The 26,132-nt window shown below is 40.7% G+C and overlaps 1 protein-coding gene across 2 annotated transcripts in view; it reads left to right on the forward strand.

Annotated features, from left to right (window-relative positions):
• The window catches only part of ABCC4 (ATP binding cassette subfamily C member 4 (PEL blood group)), a 228,747-nt gene that overhangs the window by 91,540 nt on the left and 111,075 nt on the right, over nt 1-26,132 (forward strand). For both annotated transcript variants that reach the window (XR_012121003.1, XM_073212444.1), the window contains exons 14-19: nt 4,191-4,287; nt 7,493-7,693; nt 8,884-9,024; nt 9,405-9,442; nt 9,823-9,917; nt 11,900-12,046. Coding sequence is in view for 1 of the 2 variants with exons in the window: in XM_073212444.1 (XP_073068545.1) it covers nt 4,191-4,287; nt 7,493-7,693; nt 8,884-9,024; nt 9,405-9,442; nt 9,823-9,917; nt 11,900-12,046 (719 nt within the window). In the remaining variant the exon portion in view is untranslated. The remainder of the gene's footprint in view (nt 1-4,190; nt 4,288-7,492; nt 7,694-8,883; nt 9,025-9,404; nt 9,443-9,822; nt 9,918-11,899; nt 12,047-26,132) is intronic.

The following is a 26,132-nucleotide window of genomic DNA, read 5'->3' on the forward strand; positions in this document are numbered from 1 at the left end:
CCCCTTCACAAGGGCTCTACCTTCATGGTTTAATCACCTTCCAAATACCATCACATTAGGGATTCAGTTTCAAGGTATCAATTCTGGAGGACACAGACATTCCATCTATGGCAGGGCGCCCCAGACTGTGGGGCTTAAACAACAGAAATCAATTTATTCACAGGTCTGCAGGCCGGAAGTCCCAGATTAAGGTATCTCCAGGGCTGGTTTCTCCTGAAGCCTCTCTCCTAGGCTTGCCAAGGGCGCTCTTCTCACACGTCCTCGTGTCTTTTCTCTGTTTGCGTGCATTCTTGCTGTCTCTTTACATCCTCATCTCCTCCTCTTCTAAGGACACACGTCAGATTGGACCAGGGCCTACCCTAATGGCCTCATTTTAATTTCATGACCTCTTCAAAGGTCTTGTCAGCAAATTCTAAGGTGCTGTGGGGGTTAAGTCATCAACATGTGAATTTGGGTCGGGGACACAATGCATCCCAACAGTCACAAAACAGCGAAGAGGTTTCAGTAGAGCCGGCAGCGTGAGAATGAGACAGTGCTGACAGCTCTGAGCCCGGGTTCCTGGGAGCCCGGGCTCCACGTCCTCCCCTAAGCCTCACTCGTGGGCTGGGTTCCTGCACTGTTCCTCGCCAGTGTGTGTGTGTGCTTGGTGGGTGTAAACTGCTTGGCACTGGGGAGTTGAAAAAATCTGTAGATGGATAGAGTGGTAGGTTTCACAGCAGTGTGGGTGTATTTAATGCTGCTGAACTGGATGCTTAAAAATGGTTAGAATGGTCAATTTTACCACAATTTTTAAAAAGTACATAGTAATATTGAATCTTTAAGAATGCAGAGAACGGGGAGCTGACACTTGGCGTGGCCGCCAGCTCTCTGATCCGACTCCCCTCTCCCGCCCCCTCCCAATTGCGATTTGATGAATTTTCCCTGAGACAGAGAATCGCCTTGTGGCTGGATACAGCTGAGTAAGGAGGCTCTAGGGCTGTGACAGAAACCCCACCTCCATCCTCGGGGCAGACTGCATCATGAGCAGCTCTGCGTCTCGGTTCCCAGCGCCTCACCGTGAACCACAAGGTGTCTGTCGCCCGTGTGTGAGCTCGTGCGAGTTCTCCTCCAAGGATGGTGTCCACTGGCCATTGCATCAGTGTCCATAGGGAGGAGAGGCGAAGGCATTCTGGTTGCTCAGTGTCAGTGTGTTTGTCACAAAAGCTCTCCCAAGTTCTTCCGTGAGCAGAGGTACTTATAAAGTCCTCTCGCACCTTTCGGGTTTAATGACTTTGGATATACACTTGATAGAAGCAAGCTTGTTAAAATGGTTGTCTGCTAATCAGAACCACATTCTTTGGGGAAACAGGGCTGGGAGCACGAATGCAATTTAGGAAATCACTCAGCAGCAACTTGGAGAATGTTCTCAACGAGTTAGAAAATTGGATTGAACAATATGCTATGAAAGATGGCGGTTGTGTTGAAGCTAAGTAATGCGAAGTGTTTTGTATTAAAAGTGAATGAATTACACTTCTACTTGCCATTAACAGTTTACTTCAGTCGTGAATATATATCCAAGGTTATTAAGGGCTGCTAGTTTTACAACTGTATGTTGTAAACCTTAAGTGTGTTCTGTCACATCTGGAAGGTGAGAGGCCCTTTGATGAACTGATGCCAGTTTGATCTGTTGCTGTTGGAGGGTCTTGTCATGTTCTGGAAAGCCCCATGTCCCTAGGCCCTGCCTCCTGCATGATCGGTCCTTGGCGGTCAGTCCTAATCACACCCCCACCCACTGCCTCTTTGCCTCGCCCCTTCTGCCTCAGGGCTTCACAGACGCCCCCTTCACAGTCAGGATGCAGCTCAGGCCTTCTGATGGCAAGCAGGTTCTGGGCAGTCTGCCCCCCAACCCCCTTCACCAGCCCTTCCTCACACACGCTGATGATTCTAGCCACACTGGCTTTCTGGAGCGCCCTGAACACGGTACACCCTTTCCTGTCCCGTCCTGTCTGTACTGGTATTGTTCCTCCCGTCCAAGGGCCTGGGGCTGGAGTGCCAGGGTACAGAGGAAAGATGCCAGCCGCCGACACCTTGCCATGCTGCCCTCCGCCCTCCGAGGGGGCTGTGCCCTTCCTGCCTCCCCACCATCCTCAGTGGGCTGTATTTGATCGTGGGTGAGTCGCTATCTGCCGCTGAATGACTGCAGGAAGGTGCCTTTGTACAGCATATTTCTGTCCCAGAGCCTCTGCCCCTGCCTACCTTCCTGCAGGGATGTGTCCCCTGGATATTTGCACAGCTCCTGGGCCCTCACCTTGCCTTGTCCCCATAGCACATGTCAGGCCCTGCGGGTGCAGGCTCTGTATTCATTCGTTGTCTCCCACTACACGATGCAGAGTGTCTGTTTTCTTGGCCTGTGGATGTGTCCTCAGCACTTAGAACAGTGCCTGGCACCTCAGCAGACGTGTGCCAGTGGAATGAACGAAGGCCATGACTCTCTTATTTGTATTCCCTCTACCACAGTATATGTCACCTGATTACACAGCCTTCTACAGGATGAGTTAACTCATTGCTGAATCAGTTATTTTGTTTCTGGCATGATTGGAAATTTTTACATTTCAAAAATTAGAAAATAGAGTATTTTCCTGGAGATTGTTTAAAAGCATATTTTAGGAAAAACATAAATCCATCAGCTGATAGCAGTTATATATGTTAGTTCACCTATAATGGAAGGTTAGGAAGGAAACATTTCAAAACTACTGAGTTGCCCTGTCTTGGACATAATAGCCTATCAAATTTGATTAACACCCTGTCTTCAGGGATTGCTGGCAGATAATTTTGAATTAAGAAACAATTCCATTAAAAGCCTTAGTACTAAGCTTGAAGAGAGGTTTACTTGGTCAATAAACTTAGGTATGAAAGCCAAACGAAGTCATATCAAAAGGGAAAAGTTAATGCTCTGGACTTAAAGAATGAAGCGATCATATGCATCTATATCCTGCTCTGATCACAGGTCCCACCTCAGAAGACTCCCCTTAGGACTTTTCTATCCTGAGTCCAAAGCACATGGCCTCTTGTGGGTTAGAGAAGAGTGGAGACTGGAGGTCGCATGAGTGGATCACTGCTTTTATTTCTCAGAATATGCCTGTGAGTGGTCATCAGCCTCCTTTTGAGGCCATAGAGACTGAGGCTCAGGGAGGTTTAGTAGCTGGTCTGGCATTGCCAGGATAGTAAGAGGGACCTGAACTCCAGTCTGGGTGCCTCCAGAACTTTTTATCTGATCCCCCTCTGCAGGTTGAGTTGAGACCCACATTCCTGAGGTTGGTTTTGCAAGGAGATGGGGCACCTGGAGTGTGTGCCTGGAGTGCTGCCTGTGGGCACCGGGGTCCCACACCCTGTCCTGGGGAGCTACATTGCAGACCAGTGATACGGGCAGGAGCTGAGTTTTGAGGGGTTTGTGTGAAGCCATGGTTGAATACTGCAGTGTGGGGCCTTAGCTAAGAGATTTGGCATGTCCTTGAAGTCACTGGATGATTTTCACTATGATTTGGGCCACTGGGATTCTGTTCTTTCATCTTTGCATTTGAAAGATTTTCGGTCCTAATGAAAGATTCGCTTCCTGGGTGGGACCAGGAATCATGCCATAGAGACTGACTGAGGCTGGGCCAAGCCTTCGTTCTCTAATATTATTTGGGAGGAAGTGCCGAGGAAATGCACTCTGGCAAAGGTTACTAGGAATCTAAGACCTTTTTTTTGGTTAATATGTACATCATAAATCATTACCTAGGAAATTAAGAAAAAGTGCACACACATCCTTTGTCATAGATTCCCCTTCCCCTTCCTATGCAGCGATATCATATTAGTGTTTTAGTTCAGTCAGGTTTTGGAATCTCAGTATTGCTCAACTGTCTTTCATCATGAAGTACATAAATAATTGTTAAGCTGAATTTTAGGGGGGTAAAAAACAGTGTTTGGCGCCTTCCTCACTGGACTGCTTTTTAGAATTTCTTAGCAGAGCTAGACTCATTTGCTGCTAATAAATTTAAGTTCCTAGTCAGGTTCACTTAATTGTGTTTGTATTTGAATTTATATTGGTATTTAAAGTACAGATCTTTGACTACTATGTTGTCTTTGTCTTATGTTTTCAAAATGTATGTTCTTCAATTTGGAGCCCTCCATTAATGTGTTTTTGCATACTGTACCTTTTACATTTATAGGTGTATTTGTCAAACTTTGCATGAGAAGATCACAATCTTAGTGACTCATCAGTTGCAGTACCTAAAAGCTGCAAATCAGATTCTGATATTGAAAGATGTAAGTAATTTCTAGAAGTCAAGGAACTTGTTAGCACCTGGTGGGTCAAGCCAAGGCCTTCTGTCAGGTCACCCTCCTTGGGCTGGTGCTAGACTCCCTCTTCTTCCAAAGTTCTACATCCTTTTCTTCTCAGAGCTGGTATTCCTGCCTTGGAGGATGAGTCCAAAGGCATATAGGAATGTCTCTATTACATTCTAAGCCATGACCCTAAAGTTATGAAATTGCTACCTCCTAATTACTAAATTATAACTGTTCTAGTGAGATTGTTAGGGAACATGATGCTACTTTATTTAGAACTTTCATTTTCCTCTTCCACTGCTGAAGTCAAAGTATATTATTTGGAATTTAGAGACACCAAGACGTGTGCGTATCCATTTGACTGTCATAATGCTGCTTCCCTACAGAGCATCTTCGTTAACAACAGGAGTGGGGTTGGGTAGCTGAGCATTGCCTGCTCAGGGACACCTACTCCCTGACAGGGCCGGTGGCCAGTCTCACTGCACAGGGCTTCATGTGTGTCCGGCACACGTGGGAGCCTGTGCAGCAATGAGCAGGATAAGTCCCTGTGGTCATGGGGCCCCCTTTCGAGTGGGGATGGGTGTGATGAAAGGGAGAGGGGTGAGCCCATTCCGTGGCTGCTTCCCCGAGGAGGTGGCGGGAAAGTGCCGGCCGTGAGGTCCCCTGTGAGTGGCGGGGGTCCAGCGGCAGTGGCCCCCCAGGAAGGAACTGCCCTGGCATATTGGAGGAATGGCAGAAGGCCGGAGTGTCCGAGGCAGAGTGAGCAGGACGGGTGTGGAGGGCAATGTGCTCAGAGCGGCAGGCAGCAGGCCGGGAAGTGGGATGGGATCCACTGGACCGTCCAGAGCAGGGACTGATTATAAAAGATCCCTCTTGCTGTTCTGTGGAGGGGTGACAGCAGAAGCAATGAGATGTCTCAGTCAAGTTCAGAAGATAAGTGTGGGCCTAGGCTAGTGGGTCAGTGTTGGAGCTGTCACGACCAAGTACTGCAAACGGGGCAGCTTAAAACAACAGAAATGGATCTTCTCACCACTTGGAGGCCCCACGTCTGAGGTCTGGGTGTTGCAGGGCTTGGTTCTCACTGAAGGCCCCAGGGGAGAATGCTTGCTGGCCTCCTCTGGCTTTTGGCATTCCCGGGCCTGCAGCTGCGGCGCTGTGAGCTCTGCCTCTGCCGTCACGCGCGGCCGTCCCGTGTCTGTCTGGAGTCTCTCCTCTTTGAACAGGACAGTAGACATATTGGATTCAGGGCTCACCCTCTCCAGTGTGACCTCATCCTAACCTGATGGCATCTGCAGTGACCCTGTTTCCAAATAGGGCCACATTCGCAGGTATCATGTTTAGGACCTAAACATGTCTTTTTAGAAGTGCCACCATTCAACCCACAGCAGCTGGCGTGGTTTTTAGGCTTAATGGCTGACGCATCACGCCCTGCCTTGGTCCCTCCATCGTTAACCTCTGTCTGTTCAACAGGCCCTTGGTCAAACCCCTGAATTCATCAAATGAATTTTATAGAAAGACTGTAAAAATGCAGGCCCTCTCCCTCTTTAGAAACAGTTCCATGGGTCAACTCTTCCCCATTTCTCCAGAAACAGGGAGCTCAGATTCCTCAAATGAAAAGAGTTAATTTCATGTGAGAGGGGTGAACTAGTGGGGTGAACCCAGTGCTGACACTATGGTGAGTACAGACTCAACAGCTGATTCTAGCTACTCCCTAGATGTTTCGGGGTCTCCTTATTCTTTTGAGGACGCTCCCCTCCCTCCAGTTTTAGTACTGTGAGAACGACCATTTGTTCACTGGTGAGTGCCTCTGGGAGAGCTGGGGTTCATCCTTCCTGTTTGTCTGGTCCTCTCTAACAGCAGAGGGGGATGGCTGTCCCCCTGACCCCCTTGGAGCCTGCAGTGCTTGGCTGTGGAGTAAAGTTGCTGTCTCTGCACCTCTAGTTATTTCCTCATGCATCTTACAGATTCTAAGTGGAAAGTGGTGATTTCATTAAATGAGGTGCATGAATTTTGCCTCCCAAACAGAACAAGGCACAGTCTGAATACTATTCTAAATCTGCAGTATCAGTGGCTCCCAGAAACTCCTTTAGGTTTTTCCTTAGTGGGGCACTTCAGGCGAGAGGACGGGAGGGTCCCAGATAGGGCCCTGTGTCACTTTCCTCTGTCCAGGGCTGCCCTTCTGTGACTGGTTTCGCTGGGATTTGGCCTTATGTTCTGTGTGGCGACGAGTAAATCAGCTGAGTCTTGTTTCGTGGGGTGAGAAAGAAGGAACAACATCTGCCCATTATTTTGTGTAACTGTAAGGAGGGGAAACTATGCAATGTGTCCCGTGCGGTCAAAGAAAACGATTTGATTGGCTATAGTTTATAGCTATATAAGCTTGTTATAACCCTCTGCTGTTAGCTTAGCGATGGCTTGATTTGGGAAAGCCTGGCTGGCCGCTTGTGGTTGGCTGTTTGTAAGTTTTATTTTCTTGGATTTGAGTGCACTGACTGATGTAGATTTCAGTTTGCTCATGTAGGCTACCGAGGCATTAGAGCTGCCTCAGTCCAAGGGCCTCCTTGCTTAATTACTTTATCAGGGAAGGTTTGAGTTTTCAGTTGGGAACTTCCTGAGTTTGTGGGGCAGCTTTAGAGTAAAGACCGTGAAGATGCAGTTCGCGGGTTCTGTGTCTGGGGCTCGTTTCCATACATCTTGTCCGGCAGGGCACACGGTACTAGGCAACGGTCAGCAGAGATTTGGTGAGTGGACTTTACCTACACAGATGGACTTGTACCTGCATCCATGCCAACCTTAAGTTTCTTTCTTGGAACATCCTCCCCAACTGACTGTTCTTTCAAATTCTGCTCATTACATGAGGCTTATCTCAGTTGCTATGTTGTCTAAAGAGTATACGATACTCCCACCAACACCTACACTTCTTATTTCCTCAAACACCCATGGTGGTGATGTCAGTGAGATCCATTTTAACACATGCTCATGCATTTCTTTTATAGCCCCCAGCACCCAACACAGGGCATGACAGAGAACAGAGTACTCAGTTCTGTTTTGAGTTGAGTTGGACTAGATGTGTCATCCAACATTGTGGTCCTGAGGAAAGTCATAATTTAAGACCAGTTAACTTTTTTCATAATTAGTATTATCAGAGGCAGATACAGTTCTGTCAAATTCTTTCTTTTTTTTTTAGGGAAAAATGGTGCAAAAGGGGACTTACACTGAATTTCAGAAATCTGGGGTAGACTTTGGTTCCCTCTTGAAGAAGGAAAATGAGGAAGCTGAACAGTCTCCAGTCCCAGGAAGTCCCCTTCTGAGGAATCGGACCTTTTCTGAGACTTCGGTTTGGTCTCAGCAGTCTTCGTTGAAAGATGGCGCTCCAGAGGGCCAAGATGTGAGTTCCTCATCTTGCAACATGCCCTGCTCCTGTCTGCTTTTAGGAGCCTCATGGATATTTAGTCTGCTCTGCACATGACATCTTCATTTGTCCCAAAGTGTATTGTAAGCTTCCAAGGCCTTATTCCATGGAATTGGTAGAATTAAAACAGAATGAAGTGAGTAAGCCTGATTGGGGCTCTCCTTTGCGTGGTGGATGGAGACTCTCACGCAATCAGCAATGGGTGTTCTGCCACGAATTGCTAAGTGTATGTGGTTCATGCTTACATTAGAACTCTTGAATTTGCCTGAGGTAAATCCCGCTTGCACTGGTTGCCCCAGGCTTCCCTTTTTGCATCCAGAGGCTTAATTTGAAGCCTCCCTCAGATGGAATTTACTGTTGGATTAGCATTCAAACGTGCTACTTAAATCAGCTACTTCTCCTCTGTGCTGGGATGTTCATCTGGTTCGGCTGGTGACTGATAGTATTATTTTAGTCCATTGTCAGATGGTTTGTGATAGGTCAGAAGTAACATGTGCAAAGGTCCTGGTACACCATAGACACTTTACATATGGTTCCTGTCTTCCTTTCTTACCCTTTAAAGTCAAGAACCACATCTTACCCATCTTTGATTCCAGAGCGGTCAGCATAGTGCCAAGGACAACCTTGGCTCATGTGAGTTTAGAATGCATTCCAAGCCTTCCAGACAGAAATGCACTAGATCTCCCTTAAAAATTCACACAGCTATTCCTTGATAATTGTATTTGACCAATATCATGAGCCCCTACTATGTTTTATGTTTCTATTAAGGAGTGACACAAATAATCTATAGTGATGTATTAGCTCCACATCATTTTTTATATTATTTTGAAATAAGCTTCTGCACTTACACTTGAATCAGGTATGGTGTGCATGTGCCATGCCGGAAATCACGATGTTCTACTTTAAGCAAAGTCACACAATAATGACCAGCCTTGTGTAAGTGGTATTTCCCTATGTCTGGTAGAGTCCTAGAAGTGATAGGAATACATGGTGTAGCTAGATATCTCTACACCCTTCACCATAGGAGATATAGCATTTTGCATTTCTACCAGTGCAAGAGACATGCCTGACTGCCCACAGATTTGCTAACAGAGTGCATTGTTGAACTTTGAAATTTCAGGGTTCATTACTTAAAATTTGTCTCATTGCCTCTTTTTCCTTCCCAGACTGAGAATATGCAGGTTACAGTACCAGAGGAGAGCCGTTCTGAAGGAGAAGTAGGTCTTAGAGTCTACAAGAATTACTTCATAGCTGGTACTTCCTGGTTTATCATCATTTTCCTCATTCTACTAAACATTGCAGCTCAGGTAAATAAGGACATTTATTTTGTGCCCTCAGCTTGATATTTACAGTCACATTTATACCGTGTTTGTTTCTACAGTTTTTACTGTTAGATTAGCATTCAAATGTGCTCTCTGTGGGGAACAAAATAAGTAATGTTCTCTGATGTTGTGTATACATGACAAAGAGTTTCTAGAAAAATAAAAAGGATGTCTCTTAAAGATTTTAAAATGTAATATGCACTTACCTGACCAGTTACCTGAAATGTGGGGCTTGGCACAGACCTGAGCTGAAGGACCATCTCCATTTTCTGGAGCCTTTTGATCGCTGGCTCCTAGTGAGTAGGAGCTCCGAGTTGGTAAGTAATGTGGGAGTCTGATTTGTTTTGTTTGTTTCCCTGTTCTAGGTTGCCTATGTTCTTCAGGACTGGTGGCTTTCATACTGGTGAGTTATTTCTGATCTGAGGTGAAGTGCTATGAAATCACCGTGAAGCCTCACTTTTCCACGTAGTCGGGGTTTGTTCAGCTTCCTCTTCTAATCCTCACCGAGTTTCTTTCCTTGGAGAAAAATTCAAGTTCCTGCTGGTGGAGTGGGACCCTCCCATGGTCTCTACCCATGTCTGATCCTCAGCAGTATCTTCACAGTTTTGAGAACTGAAAGTTGTGATTCAAAGGGAATTTTTATAAGGTGGATGTACATAGGACCCGGTGAACTGGGAATCGTTTTCCAGCATAAAACATGTCTCCAAATCGAGACTAATCTTTTTTTTTGTGTGTATTTATCTACATTCCATTAAGCTTAATGTTTTTCCCCTCTTCCATAAGGGCAAATGAACAAAGTAAGCTGGATATTACTCTAAGTGGTGAAGGAAATGAAACTGAGAAGCTCGACCTTCACTGGTACCTAGGAATTTATTCAGGTAAAGTTTAATCATTTGGTGTATTATACACGAGTCTGAGGTGCTTACAATGAGCCTGTGTGAGTAACTAGGGCTGAAGTAATTCAGTAATGTCTTTACAGATTAAGAGTCTGAGTCGCATTTACTCTGAATTAATTAGAATAATTATTTGTAAAATCTACCAGAAGAAAGAGGTTGAATGAAGACTTTTAATTTGCTCTGTACTGGATTCTGGAAGTTAAACCAGGATTGAGCACTCAGAAAGTCAGCCACTGGAAATATGTGGCTATTGTCTATTCTAATAGGTTGCTTTAGCTAAATCTTATATTATTATATGGATGGGCAAGGGGATTAGAAACGGATCCCCACCCTGTAGTTTGGATTGTTCCAATTCTGCCTGAATAAACCCTGGCTTTTATTGAACTTGGATGAAATCCTCTGGTAGCAAGGCCCTCCAAATAAAAGCATTATTTCCTCACAGGTATGCAAAGTCCCCTTTACCACACTGCTCACCTCTTGGGCTTCACTGATTACTTAAGAGAGAAGCTGAGCAGGGAAAAATCCAGTGTCTGGGAATTAGGATTCCTTCTCTCTCTCACCTTGAGATCACAATGTTATCGCTTCCCCAACTGTGTGATTAATTTAACATTTGGCTAGCCAGTCTAATATTAACCCAGCTTAATAAACTCTGTTTTCACAAGAGTGCTTTGAAAATATGTAGAATTCCATACTTTTTAAAGGAAATCCTCATCTAAAATTTTGAAGATTCCCACAGGGAACACTCATACAGGCTTTCTGCAAAGATAGAGTGAGTTATCTTTGTAAAAAGCTACTCACTGAAATTTGGTATTTATTTTGTTGATCACTTGCTAAGAAATCCAAATCTATGAGCTCTTTACTTTCCAAATTGGACTATGCAAGGTCTAAAGGAAGAAGGAAAAAGATTCTGTTATACATCATGCAGAATGGTGGGCTAAGGAAAAGCCCTGTTGATGGAATTTAGGAATTTGAGCAGCTTTTGGAGTTTAAGTAACAGTGATGTCTCATCTGAAGGGGAATAAAAGTATGGAATCGAATATTTATTATAGCAGCTATCTCCAGTCTATTTAACACTGTGAGCTAAAGAGATGTTAGGAAAGCTATTTTAATTTTTATGTGCATAGAGGGTGTTCATTTATGTCATTAATAAAACATACAATTTAAATGCTAATGTTTATTTGAAAATGCTTTGTATTTATACAAAACACTTGGTGAGAGATTAGTTGCTCATTGAGACTTATATCTCTTGGTAAAATATAATTTGTATTTTCTTGCAATTCAATTACTTAAAAGATTTTCTGTTTGTATCTTAATATATGGTATTTTTATATTCTTTAAAGCTACTTTGGGCATTTTCTATAGGGAAATTGTAAATCATTTCTCCTGTTTGCTGTTACTTTCCATGCTGGTATCAAAGCATGCCCCAATTTTAGATATGGGACATGTTGTAAATACTAAGATTTGAAATACGGAGAAGGAAAGATCAACTACTTTTTATAATTATCTTTCTTTCTTCTGAATTTTTATAGATCTTGTAATTGAATTAGGGAAGCCTAGAATGAAATTGCAGTTTACACCTGACTTTTTTTGCATATAGTTTCTATTTAATGAGAGAAAAAAATTATTTTATATTCTTTATAAATATATCTTGTGTAGGATTCTATAGCATCTTATTACACTGATGGACAGTCACTGTAATGGGGTATGTGGTGGGGACTTGATAATGGGTGGAATCTAGTAACCACAATGTAGCTCATGTAATTGTATATTAATGCTACCAAAATTTTTGAAAAATTAAAAACAAATAAATAAATAAATCTTGTGAATGCATTGCACCCTTATAGAATCCAGATGCTTTATGGAATAAAATACATAATATCTTTATGAATTGCCTGACTTGCTTTAACATTATCAAAGAAAAGGCAGGAACCCTGTGCTCTCTGAGTGATGTTTCTATATTTCAGGTTTGACTGTAGCTACCATCCTTTTTGGCATAGCAAGATCTCTGTTGGTATTCTACGTCCTTGTTAATTCTTCACAAGCTTTGCACAACAAAATGTTTGAGTCCATTTTGAAAGCTCCGGTATTGTTCTTTGATAGAAACCCAGTAGGTAAGTGAGACACCAGATTTCTCGGCAAATTTGTCTTGTTAATGCATTTAGTGTCTGATTACATTTCTGTATTTGATAATGGAGGAGATGCTTGGAAGAAAATCACTGTGCGTGTTGATTCATTTTCTACAAAAGCTTCACTGATACCTTTGTCCTACCAGAGAAAATCTGAATATTGGGGGCAAACAAGCTTTTGTTCCAATTTATGTGTGTGTGGAAAAATAAATGAGTGTTCACTTTGCGGAATGATTTAGGAATCCATTTGTTGGATGGCATGGGAAGCACACTACATTTGATGCAAACATATTTACATGTTGTTGACTAGTTGCTAAAACATCGGCTGTGTTCCATATCGTTAAGCTAGGCCATCTTTGAGGAAGGGCCTCTTTCAAGGAATCTCTCTGCATAGGGCAGGCTGTATTTTTCTTTCTTTCATTGCTCATCCCTCTGGGACCTCACAGCTCTTGCATGTGCCCTGATTATGAGGTTTACTTAAAGTGGTAATGAAAAATTAATTGGTGAACTGTCAGCATTTTCTTCAAAAAAAGATTTTAGCCATATAGTTTTAAAATGGACTTTTGGTTACATCTTAGATGCCTTGGGGAATGCTGTGCTGGCTCTTCAGCAGTAAGGTTCTCAGTAGCAGGTAGCAGTTACCTGGAGGTTTGCATGGTTGCTGCCTCCACCCTGAGGCCTTTGACCTGTTTTGCTGCTGATGGCGGCCTCCTGATCTGGGTTCCTGTGAAGAATTGGTTCATCTACATACATCCCAGTCTGTTCAGCTGGTTAGACTTGTGGCAAGGCTCTGGGTGGCTTTGCTTCTGCAGGTGATAACTGACAGAACCTGTCAAAGCAGGATGCTGGGCTGGAGGGGTCACGGGAGTAACCTCGGTCTGACGGCCAACGAGCCATGTGACCAGGGCCAAAGGGCGTAGATGCTTCTGGGCAGGCAGATCCCAAAGCAGGATGCTGTTGTGGTTAAAAGTATGGACTTTGGAGCCAGCTGGTTGGGTCCAGTCCCAGTGTTAGTTACAAAGAGTAATGGCTGGTTATAGTTATATTAACATGTCAGTGCTAGTTACTTAATTTCTCTCTGCCTTGATTTTCTTATCTGTAAAATGGGGCTGCTATTCACACACATATTATCAAGAAACTGTTGGAATTGAGCAGGTTAATACATTCACAGTGCTCAGCACACAGTCAGGCTTTAATGAGTCATAGTGGTGGTGTGGCATCCATTTCCTCACCTTTAAAATGGAAGTGACAACCGGTCATCTTCCTGTCTGGCAAGACTGTCTTGCGGATTAAGTGAACCTCTTCAGGGAAGTATCCTGTGTAGATTTAGTCAACAAACGTTTGGTCCAGGCACTGTGTGAACACAGGAATGGTAGATTGCAGATGCCTGCAGGAATCTGCAGTCTTGTGAAAGTCCGAAGGTGACTGGGGGACTTGTGTGCTCCTGTGGCCAGAAAGTTGCTCCACTTTCCAAGTTAATTTGAAAACTACAGTCAGTGAGATTGGGAGCATTAAGTGGGACTGAATTTCCTTTATCACAGCTTCTGAATGCTCGTGACCACAGTTAACCGGGCTCTTCATGTTCAAGACCTGTAGGCTTCTCCACACACCGATTTATTTATTATTCAAGGATTTGGGACCAAGTCTAGACCTTCAAGGTTGCTAATCTTAGTACAGCATACTACCCTTTACCGTGCCTCCCCTGCCTCTATTAGCAGGATTTTATTCTTCCAAGAAAATAGAAGCCCAAGTAAGTCCTCCAAAGATAGCCCTTGTTTGCCCAAAATATTTAGGGACCATGATTTATTTACTCTTTTAGTGATAGACTAAATTATTTTTTAATTAAGAAAATTTAGGTGGTAGATTTTAAATGTCCATTGGATAAAATGTTTGTACTTTTTATACTGAGAAGAACAAGCCAAGGCTAGGAACTGTACCTCATATTTGACCTCATTGTTTGTATGGACTCTAATGGTTATATATGTATTTTTAAAAAATCCCCCTAGAGAGGCAATATGCTTGATTTTTAAGTTCTGGTAAATATCTACATTAAGTGTGTACAGAGCATCATGTCGTGTTCCTCGAGTCATAGAGTGTTTCCTCTGAGCAGGGCGGAGAGATGAGGGGTCCTCTCTTTCTTAATCTCCATGCTTTGCCATGCAAAGTGCACCCTAAGGGAGTCCCAGGGTCGGTAAGTTTCCTGTGAGCTCAGGATCCTGACAGGCTCCCAAATTTTGGAAAATGTAGGAACCAGGAAGGGCTTCTGCATGTAGTTTTCAGCAGGCTAGACTTGGGATGGCGTCCGGCCCAAGAACTCCAGGCAGAGGCCCGCTGGATCTGCCGGGCTCGGATTTGCAGACGTCTTGTCAGTTCCTTCCGGGGAACATCATCCGTTCCCGTTTGTGCCTGAATATCTTAGTGACCCTGATCTGGAGCATAGAAATGTCTTTGATGTTCCTTGCTGGGTGCTCTCCCCACAGCTGTGCTCTCTCTCCCTCCGCATGCTTCCTCCTGTGTCTTCATGCATTTGTCACTCACTGGGAGGACCTTCGCATGTGTGCAGAGAACCAGGCCTGCACAGAAGGGCACTGAAATGCTGGCTGCCCCACTGAAGTCCCAGGTCACTTACTGGCAGTTAGGAGGGGCAGGGAAACCTGGGAACTGCATTTTTTTTTTCTCAGTAGCGAGGTCTCTCTGCATTTGAACCATTCAGGAGAGCTGATTTTTAAGAAGGTTCCATCTCTCCACACTGAATGACCAAGTTACTCTCCATGTTGAACCCATGATGTTTGCATGAAGTTGACTTAGGTAATTTATATAATATGTTATTTTATTGTCTCCTGATTTTTTTATAACCTGATCAATCTTAAAAACTTTCTGGGTAAAAATTTGAGTCAACTTGCGTGTGTCCTTAGAATCACAAAAGCTAGTTTTCTTGTCTTTTTACCTTCTTTCCTCTCCCCCGTCCCTATTTTGCACCCTTCACTCCTCAGTGCATTTTGGTAATGGTACTGTGTGTGTCTGTTAATGAGCTGCACATCTCCAGCTGCCTGGCATTTCCTATGCCTTTTGATCGCCCCTTGAATTGAAAGCGCCTTTGCAGACCTGGCCTGTGCAGTTCGCAGCATCCACCGCCTCCTAGTCAGCCTGTCTCCTCTCGTCGTCATCCCATTTTCAGTTCTATCAGATCTTGACACACAGGTATCCCGAATCCCAGGTCAACAGTGAGTCGTTCAGAAGTCAAGAGATTATTTCTTTTTTCAGTGTAAATCATGTTTTCCTTGCCTGGGCAGAAGTAATTTTAGTTTTTACATCTGGCACAAGAGGGCAGCATGATCTATATTATTTCAGAGATATACCGTAAGGGCACCTTATTGTGAAATCTGGTCGTTTTTATTTTAAAGCTTTCTTGCAAATCCCATTTTTGATAGCCTGAGTCTTTGTGTTTTGTAGTGCTGACACAAAATTTTTAAAGTGTCATAGTATATTATGTTTGAAACACTAAATTCTTTATTAAAGAATTACAGTATATTCTGGAATATCTACCATTTCACACAACGTTATTCAGATTTCTTAACTGACACCTTCTCTCCTAGTAACTGAAATAGCAGCCGCTGACATTTGACTGTATATATTTTGATTCCTAAAGGGTGGAATATGATCACTTGCATTACCGGAGTCAGACATGCATTTAGGGAGAAATATAACCAGTTTCTTCAGTTTTCTTCCTCACCATCAGAGTCAGCAGAGATGTTTTATTCTTATCCAGTCTCTAGAATTCTACCCTTCGTTTCTGAGACAAGATGACTGGGTACATTTTATTTCCTTCATGCCTTCTTATGCTCACATAACACCTGGCTGAGAGCATTGACTATGATAGGTTCCAGGTAAATATTTATTTGCTTTCAGTGTGTTAATTTTGGTGTCAGTAGATGTTGTGTTTGTTTATTCTCTCAGGGAAGTGCAAAGTTGAGTGGGTTGTGGCCAGTATGTTCATTTTACACGACTGGGTTTTCTGCACTGGGGTGTGTGTGTGTGTCTGTCTGTGTGTCTGTATGTTCACTTATTTATGCATCCAGGTTAAAAATTATACAAATTTATATCATTTTTTTCTTTATAGATCAAGTCAAATTAGGGCTAAAACACTATAAAGAGAAAAAGAAATGTACCAACTTCCTCTTTTGTCATTCTTACTCTTGTGGTGGGTGGTATCTGTGCTCATGGAGGATATAAAACAGGAATGGTGGCGCGAGAGTTGAGAGAACACAGTCTTGTATCTTCCCTAGCCAAAAATCTAGAATTGCTCTAAGGATTAAGATTTCTAATTTCAGTGGGAAATGAGACTGTAGATGATATCACAAATCTAAAAATATCCTGAATTAGGATGTACATCGTGTTGGAGTTGAGGGTTGCGAGGAGGAGGGTGGTGGAGCTTGGAACTCCTGTTGTTTCCTGAGCCTAAGAAGGTGCCCTTAGCATCCTGTCCCAGTCCCTGAATAAATGCCTCATGGAGAAAGGGAAAGTGAACTGAAAGCAACATGGTGTTTTTTGGACTATCAGGAAAACTGTCTTGCTGTGCTATTTATAAAATCAGTTGTCAGATTACCACTGCCTTGTTAGAAAAGAGTCATCACTGGAGAAGAAAGATAATTGTGAGGCTACCGATGTATTTATTCAGGTCAAATGACCCCTGGAGTTAGTGGTAAACGCATATTTTTAACAAGTATAATATTTCAGCCCTGTCAAAATTACCTTGACGATAATAGGCCTGTTAAATTATAGCTCTATAAGTTAGGAGGTAAGATGGCTCTGCTTAGCACACATTAATCTATGCCTGTTCACACAAGTGATTCTGCTGAGCAGGTAGCATGTTAGAACAAGAAATACTGGTCTTCAAACCTCTGATTTATGGTAGGTGTTGTTTTGACACGGCATTATTCAGACGATTTACAAGGTATGGCTTCGTGTTAAAATATTTCACCAGTGTCATCATTCGTCACCGACATAAATATTCAGTAGTGATACTGGAAAATTGGTAATATGCCTATTCACGCCAAATCACTGGCTATGTTTCCTTTCATGTGAGATCTGTCATGGATATGGTTAAAAGAAACTATGATTTTTTTTCTTCCTTGAAAGGAACTGTAAGAAATTGAGAATAGGACTAACAGCTATCCTGACAGCTCTCATGTTCTCATCTTGCCCAGATTGCTTTTAATTTTGGCGTAAGTTCTCCAGGCTTTTATCTCTCTTTCCTTTCCTTGCTTGGTGCATATTGGGAGGAACATATTTTTATGTACATTAGTGAAAGAGGCTTTTTGGTTCCCAAGGAAGAAGTTAGTCATCGTCAGAAAAGCTTTGTTGCAAAACAAAAACACACATTTCCCCTTTCATTTTTCCTTGTTAATAATAACCAATGCAAGTGACTACAAAGGGAACAACACAAAAGATTGCATCAATCATAATGCTTCTCAATAGCCACATAAATATCGCTTTTTCAGGTTTGCATGAAACAGCTAATAGTTTGAAGTAGGTGTGGTAATTAAATCCTGTCAGCTTGTCACATATTAAAAATAATGTTTTTTCACATAACAATGGTTATGTGTACTTAAACTCTTATCAGGGTGATATTAAGTCATATTTTATGGGAGTTGCTCCTTTAGTGCTAATAGTATCATAAAAGCCTTTGTTAGGAGTTTAAATAGTTACATAGTTACATCTGTTTGATTACTATTGTTATTTTGTCAGTAATCTCTATAAAGGTGATTATCATAGCCCTTGTCTACAGCTAGTAAATATTGCACCATTTTGGCATACATTTTTAATCTGTTAGAATGTCCTGATTACTCTTTATTCATATTTTTTCTCTGTGATAATCATATCTGGAAATACAACTTAGAACAGAGAAAGCACTGTGTGTCTGACCAATAAAATATTAAAAGGATGATTTGGGAAGTTTGTGTCTTGTTCAAAGGTATAATCATGTAATATCTCATGAAATTGGAAGTGTGACATTTTACTTTAATTTTTTTTTAAATTTCCTAATAGTGTATATATTTAAGTGATGTGTGTGTGTATATATATATATATATATATATATATATATATATATATATATATATATATAAAAGGTCTGCACTTCTGGGTAATATTTGTGACTATGATGTTAATGTCCCCAAGCTCTTAGGTATTTATTAGCCAGAGGCTAAGACAGCACAAATGTCAAAGTAATGTGGAACTAGGCAGTCTTTGGTACTCTGGACTTCTCTGGTGTATCCTAGTTGCTGTTGTTAGTGTAGTTAGTAATTTGACATTACCTTCTGGGACGTGTAATTTATAATATTCAAATATTGTCATTTAAAAGTCCCTCCTTCACACGCTATTCAACTCTGTAGCTCTTTGTGATCACCCAAAAATGCACCAAAGTATCTTTATTGATACAATTCATTGTTTTTGTGCAAGCATCTTGAGAGAGACTAGAGTAATATTTCTGGGCCAGTTTCAAAATGAACAGATCTTGACAAGTATGTTACCGAGAGCCTAGTATGTATAAACCACAGTCTGACACGAGGTGGGGTTGATGGGAATTTGTTGGATTGAAATTCCACATCGTTTTGCTGTGCGGCCAAGTGCTTCCCCTCTAAGAGTTGATCTTGAAGCTCTCCTTGCGACCCCATGGGGTAAACTTTGATTTTCATCTTATAACTGGAGGCTTCATCTTCTGTTATCATTTCTTCTCCACCCCTTTATTTTAGTAAAATATTAATTCAATAAAAAAATATTATTTTGCCATAAATAAAATGGAAAAAAATCTGGATATTTACAGTATTGAGCCTGTGACATTTTATTTCAAATAAAGTTTAAAATCTGGTTGTGTTTTAAATCACCTTTATAGTACTTGTTACAATTAACAGTTAAATTATAATTTAGGTAATTATCTGTTGACTACCTGTCTCTTCTCTTAGCCTTAGACTCTGTACTCATAGAGTATATTTATCGTGTTACTGTGACAGCCCCTGGTCCCAAGCTTGAACACACTGTTGCTGATAAGTACTTGTTGGCTGGATAGAAGAAGGGATGGTTTCCAGAGTGTATTTGCATCTCTCCATGCCCCAACCATAGAGGACAGTGAGACTTTAAGAGTGTCGAAATAGAATTAGAGTCTTTTGTCTTACACTTAGCATTTATATAAGTTGAATTCTTACCTATAATATATTCTCAAAAGTAGAATAAAAGATAGATTATTTAAGGTAGACTTTGTTTCTGGTATCTGACGGTGCGAAGAGGCCTTTTGGAAGCTGTGGTTCATGGAACTGGAATATACAATCTTCCAAGTTTTCCTGTTGTTTCCCTATCAAGGGAACAAACGTGTCAAACATTTACATTTCCTTGGGGATTAGTTGTCCATTGAACACAAATGTTGGCACTTAAATGGGTTAAGTATTTGGAACCATATAGTTTTACCTTATAAACTATCTGCCCTTAAGAAGTAGAAAGGAGGAGTTCATCCATTTTAAAACATCAGGAGACATTGAAAAACTGTTACTAGTTAGGACCTGAGACAGAGGTTGCCCCAGTTCTACCAGGAACATAACTTTGTAAGAGCTCTGCCAACAATTATTTCACCTCTCATGGCCTCAGGTTTCTGACAGGTAAAAAGAGGGGGCTCTTTCACTCATGAAGCATTTATTCGTCATCTACTAGTTGTCAGTTGTGGTCTCAAGCTGTGTGTCTTCAAGGTGTTTGCAAATGTAAATAATTGCAGCCAATGGACCATTTCTGAAGAAACCATCCTGTGTCAGCATCCTGTGATTCCACACAGAAAAGATACGGACTCGGAATTTAAGATAGCTGTAGAGTGGAGCTCTGGATTCATGTATACACACAACACATACACATAACAAACACAGCCCTATATTGTATTTCTTTTTCATAATCAATTACGTAAGTGGTTGGCCTTGATTTCAGAAATTTCGCAAAAACTTTTCCTGGAACCTGAGGATGAATTGTTTTCAACATGGAATCACACCAGTTGGAGTGTGAAAAGAATTTAGGAAAGAAAAGTTAAGTGGTTATGGAAGATCATAATCTTTAAGCTTACAGAAAATTCAACCCAGGTCCTAATCAGAGCCTTGACAATACCTAGATGTTCTCCTGATGTATCAGGGACTGGCTGGGTGTTGGAGCTCATTTCTGGAGTATGTTAGGGGAAGAGAGGGAAGCCAGCACTTCCAGTGTTGTCCTTTGTTAAGTACCTGCACACACTTCTCTTTGGGCTTTTTACAAATGTGTTACCAATGCTTTGCCTCTCAGGACAACATAAATAATGACATTTTCTCTATAAGTAGTGTTACCATGGATTCAACTGTGATCTGTTCAGTGTTCCTCTCATTCTCGGTAACCAGAATTAATCTCTCAGAAATTCCCTCCTCATATAAAGTAGAAACTCTTTATTTAGTATCTACAAAAATGATGACAAGCTTCAAAGTATACTTTGAGTAGAAGTTTATCGCAATAATGTGGTTAAGTGGAAAGCTGTCATAAAATCAGGTTCTCTGTTCTGGAAATATTTTCCTTTCATTTCTTTTTTGCATTTGCATTTTAATAGATTGTATCACATGGGGAAAATGTTTTAATCTCTTGAACACCTGGAAAGTCATATTAGACCTCATGTGTTTAAGAATCTTTATCCAGATATTATTCGCAATACGGTCATGCTCCTCATGATAGGAAAATCCTGCCTCCAAGTCTGCTGTTGTCAGAAAGCAGAAACCAGCGCATCTGCTCTGGTTGATTTTCACTGGAAGTCCCTGATGTGGGGATGGTCAAGTCAATAATCAAAGAGTTCTCTCTGAACTTCAGGTGGAAGTTTCTAGAAGGGTTCTTTCGATGCACTCTGTTTGAGTGAGGCATATAATAAAAAACCATAGAGATTTTGTGAGTATGGACAAGAAAAAAAAATGCACTCACTTGTTTTTTTTTTTTCCCTATGCAAAGAAATTTGAACAAATGCTGTAGTAGTTGTTACATAATATATTTTCTCATATATATATAATTCTGTATATCTAGATCAGCAGTGGTGCTTTGAAGCATAGGCAGAATCATGGATTAATTTTTATTATTACTTTTAAATATTTTAAAACAGATTGAGAAATAAATGGTTGTTTTCTTCTATTTAGCCATTATTTTTAGAAGTTTTTTTTCTTTTTTCTTCTGTTGATGTCAGAATGGCATGGGCTTATAAAATTTATCTCCTTGGGGGAACTATAAATTTATAATTCTTTTCGGAGAATAAAATAGTATTCACATCTTAAAATTATATCTCATGCTAACGTAAATCTCTATAGTCTCCCTTAGCATAAAAATGAAAAGGGAGTCAAATGAGTTCCACCAATAAGCTATATTTTGGAATTCTTTCTTATTGGTGCCAACTTTTAAGTGTTAGTCTTGACATAGTCCTATGTATGAAAGGAAAATAAGCATATATTTTGAGATGATGAGTCATCAGTGTTACTAGAAAATTGTTCTTTGACTTCAAGATTAAATAAATAGTTGTTTACATAAATAGCCAGAGTAATAAAAGACAGCACCTGTGTAATCCAGACAATCAGTGGTTTATCAGACCATCAGATAAGCTGCTGTTTATTAATGAATTGTCAAGTCTTCAGAGCAGACCAATAGATTTAACGCATTCATTAGGGAATTTTAGAAAATGAATGAAGAAGCTTTAATTCCCCTTGTTGCCAAATGCTCTGACCCCCTCACATCTCGCCTCACCAAGGAGACACTGTAGGAATTCAATGCTTGATTGGCCTGGCCTTCAGGTATGTCTTCTTTTTTTTGGTTCTTACTGTATCAAAAATAGCTAAATTTTCTAGATGAGAGATTAAGGTTTGAAATTTTAGGTGACAGGATAAGTACCTTACAAGTTTTAGACTAACTTTGAGTATTTAAAAAAAAAAAATATATATATATATATATGCCATCTTCTCTCTCTCCTTATTCTTATGTCCATTTATTATTTGACGTCAAATGAGAGAACTTTGATTGTTATCAGTAGACATTTTAAAACTGTTGCTGGGCAGCGAGTTCGGATGTCGGCAGAGATGTTAAGTTCCAGTGCTGCTAGGAACATATTTGGAATTGCTTTGCCGGTCACCATCAAGGTCCCCCTGATTGATCTTGACTGAAGCATAATTATCTTAAACATCACTGATGCAGGGTGGGGTGTGAGTGACAGAGACTTCTTTTAAGTTAGATCGTCCCACCAGAATAAGATTCATATTATTGGATTCTATTGAAAGGGATGTGAAATTTGAAGCTTGGAGATTAACCAGCAAATAAAGTAATAACTTTACCAACACCAAATTAAATGATTTTCCTTTATTTTCCAGTAGTGGTTTTGAACCACTGCGCAATGTCGGATCTGTGGTGCCCTTGACAAAGAGGACTGTCTTGGAATCGGACCCCTTGAGTGTAAATCCCAGCCCTGGCACTGACAGACAGGCCGTTGCCCAATTACTTAACTTCTGTCTGCTTCAGTTCTTATCTGTGCAATGGTGATATTGGTATAATAGCAGTCTGAACCTTTTCTATGTGTGTGACATTAAAGGAATTAGTATGTGTAAAGCATTTAAATCAGTGCCTAGCAAGTCGCTGACATTAATTTTTTACTATTCAAGTGAAATGATGAAATTTAGGTTTTTGCTCCCCTCCCTGTTTGGCAAAATCCAAACACATATGCTTATTTTGATAAAATACTGGGGAGTGGGGAAGAGTGTTTTCCCAGATGCAAGGAGAAAATGGATAAATGACCAAGACCAAAAACCCACAAAACAAAGTCAACAGAGTGTTTTTTTTTTGTTGTTGGTGGTGGTTTGCTTGTTTTATTTTTGTTTTTGTTTTCATCAGGGCTTAGTCACATTCCTGGGTTCATTTTAACTTAATTTGTTTTGACACTTGAGAGCTCAGTTTTGCAGATAAGTACCAAACATCTGGTTTACTTTTTGTTTGAAAATGATACCACTGAAGTTTATTACAGAAATCAGCTGTGTAATTAAGGAAGGACAGTTCGAAATTTTATAAAATAGGTCCTGTTTAAAATGGAACATTGGAATTATTCCAGGGAAGGAGATATACTTCTTACAAGTAGTAGGAACTTAATGTTTTTTAAAATGCTGAAACTGGTCAAAATGTAAAACTTCTGTGTATTCACCTTTTTTTTCAAAAAGCATGAAAAATGACAAATTTCACAAGTGAAGTTAAAGTTGACCTAAGGGAGTTTTAGATTGTCGGGCCTTCAAATTTTATTCATGGGATGTTTTTAGAGACATTTTGTGGTTGTTCACTCCAGTTAATTCCAGGCAATCCTATTGCATTTCTATCAGATGGACATTCTGATACTTCCAGACTTCCCCTTGCGCAAAATACAGTTAAAGCAGCCTGGGAAGAAAATGAGATTCTTGGTTAGTTCTTATAAATGGTAGACTATATTTTTAAAGCAGTTAAAGGAATAATAAACCCATGGAACAAATATAACTCTTCTATGCACACTGCTCAATCAGCATTAATAAACTATTTAAATGCAATAAATTGCTGGTGGATAAACAGCATTGAGGTATTGAAGAAATAGTATAGTTTTGGGTGGAAAGACCTAAGTGAAGACACAGCGCTTACACTTAACACCTGCCTACCAGCTGGCTGTCAGTGGTTGGGCAGGGGGCACCTAACTAGTTCTGATTCTTAGTATTCAGGCTCTAAGTCATGTTTGAGGGACCATCTTCACCTCTGAAATTCAACGATTCTATCATCCTTCAGAACTCACTGAGAAACAATTTGGTGAAGAAAACTAAAAATAGGTTGTAAAGACTTCGGAGGATTTTTATGATACCAGTTTTCATATGCCTTCTAATGTTTTAGATCTGTTGCATGATTGAGGTTTCATCTGTTGACAGTTATAATCTAGTTGCCTATCAGAGTGAAGATCAGTCCAAAGTGTGATGAATTTGGAATATTTCCCTATGTCTTGTCATTTCATAGCAACATATTAAGAATTTATTTGACAATTTCAGTTTATCAAAACACTGTCACGTCCTTTGTCTCATTTCATCTTTGATAGCAACAAAGCAACAAGAAATCTCCAGTCTCTTAGTCTTGTAGAGCTTATACACAGCCAATCCACACTCTTTGCCTTTTTGCCCAGTTTTCTTGTTATTGTCCCCATTGGTTTTTATGTGGAAACCATGGAGAGATGCCTGTAATTGGAAATTGAAGAAACAGATTGCCACAAATCATTAATCAGCAGCAGATTATAACTCAGCATTTACTAGGCATCTCCATATGCCAGTATGCTGGGAATTTTGCATAAAGTAACCAGAAACTGTATTCTGAATTCTCCAGGGACATTTTCTAAAGAGATGTCACTCATTCCTATGTATTAAAATATTTTGCACAACAATGGCAGCTTTTCAGGTCAGGGTTAAATTATGTTTAGCACAGTATTTCCTATAATATAAATGTGGACATCACATTAATCAGAAATATTTTAAAAAATGCACAAAATTTGCATGAGCTGGACAATCTGTCATGTAAAACAGGTGTTACAGTGTGTATGTAGTGGATATGTGTCTCTGAGTGTGTATGTGTGTGTATATTGATATATAATTTCAATTTGAGTAACAAGTATGAGAGTTAAGAAATATTTCAAATTCTTTGGTCTTCACTTTACTCATTCTGTTTATATAGCTTTTGGGCTTTCTCGCTTTTTTCAATTTTCAGAAGGATTTAGCATTTGAAGGTGAATTAATCCCAGAATAATGTGGGAGTGGGGGTGGGTGGCAGGGGCAGGGGATGGGTCCTTCATCTGTAGAAAATCTATTCCTCAAAATTAGACAATCACTACAGTCACTTCTCATGGCTCTAAGTTTTTGTAGGACTTTTACTAGTACCTTGTCATGACTGTTTTCTAAAGATACACTTGACATACAACATTGTGTAAGTTTAAGGTGTACAGCATACTGAGTTGATAAATTTATATTACAGTATGATTACCATTGTAGTGTTAGCTAATGCCTCTAGGAATTGCATAACTATGATTTCTAGTTTGGGAACAATTAAGATCTAGTCTCTTAGCAAGTTTAATCTTTATAATACAGTTTTTGTTGTCTACAATCACTATACTGTGTATTAGGTCTCCAGGACTTGTCTACCAGTTGCAAGTCTGTATTCTTCAACGATAGCTCTCTCATTCCCCCCACTGGCAGCCCCTGATAAACACAGTTTTCCTCTCTGCTTTTATAAGTTCGGTTTTCTTAGATTCCACATATAGAGATATCATACAGTATTTATCTTTGTCTGGCTTATCTCATTTTGCATAATGTCCTCACCATCCATCCATCATTGTAAATGGCAGGACTTCTTTCTTTCTCCTGGCTGAATAGTATTCCTGTGTGTGTGTTCATGTGTATACACCATGTCTTCTTTATCCATTCATCTGTTGAAAGACACTTAGGTTGTTTCCATATATTGGTGATTGTGAATGATGCTGCAATGAACTGGGGGCACATATACCTATTTGACAGCCTCCTCCCTTTCTGTCATAATTTTTAAAACCATTGTATGTAATTTTATAACTGATCCCTTGTTAAGAAAATGTTAGGTCCAAAATGTATAGTATTTGGTACTGTAAGAGAGACTATGGCATCATGGTATCACAGCGAGGTCTTTGTACATGAGTTCTTCCTGGGAGGGGGAACAGTATAGCACTTGGTATGAGCTTTTTTATTTTTATACCTTACAGAGAAGGAGTCAGAAGAGTATTAGTACTCAAGTCCGATCAGATTAGAAATACTGTTAATCATTCCAAGATCTTTAATTGTTTGCCTAAAAACAGAATTGCCTTTATGTATAGGATATTTTGGAAATGCAGTTCAGTGTTTAATAGGGCTCCTAGTAATAGGCTTTGGGAAAATTACACAGTTGGAGGTCTTAGTAATTGGAGCAGACAGAACGGAGATCTGAGAAGTTTCCTTTGGAGGGAACCACAGCAAAATGGCTCCCAGCATTGTTGGAA

This window comes from Manis javanica, chromosome 9 (genome assembly GCF_040802235.1).
Source record: "Manis javanica isolate MJ-LG chromosome 9, MJ_LKY, whole genome shotgun sequence".
Classification (NCBI taxonomy): Eukaryota; Metazoa; Chordata; class Mammalia; order Pholidota; family Manidae; genus Manis; species Manis javanica.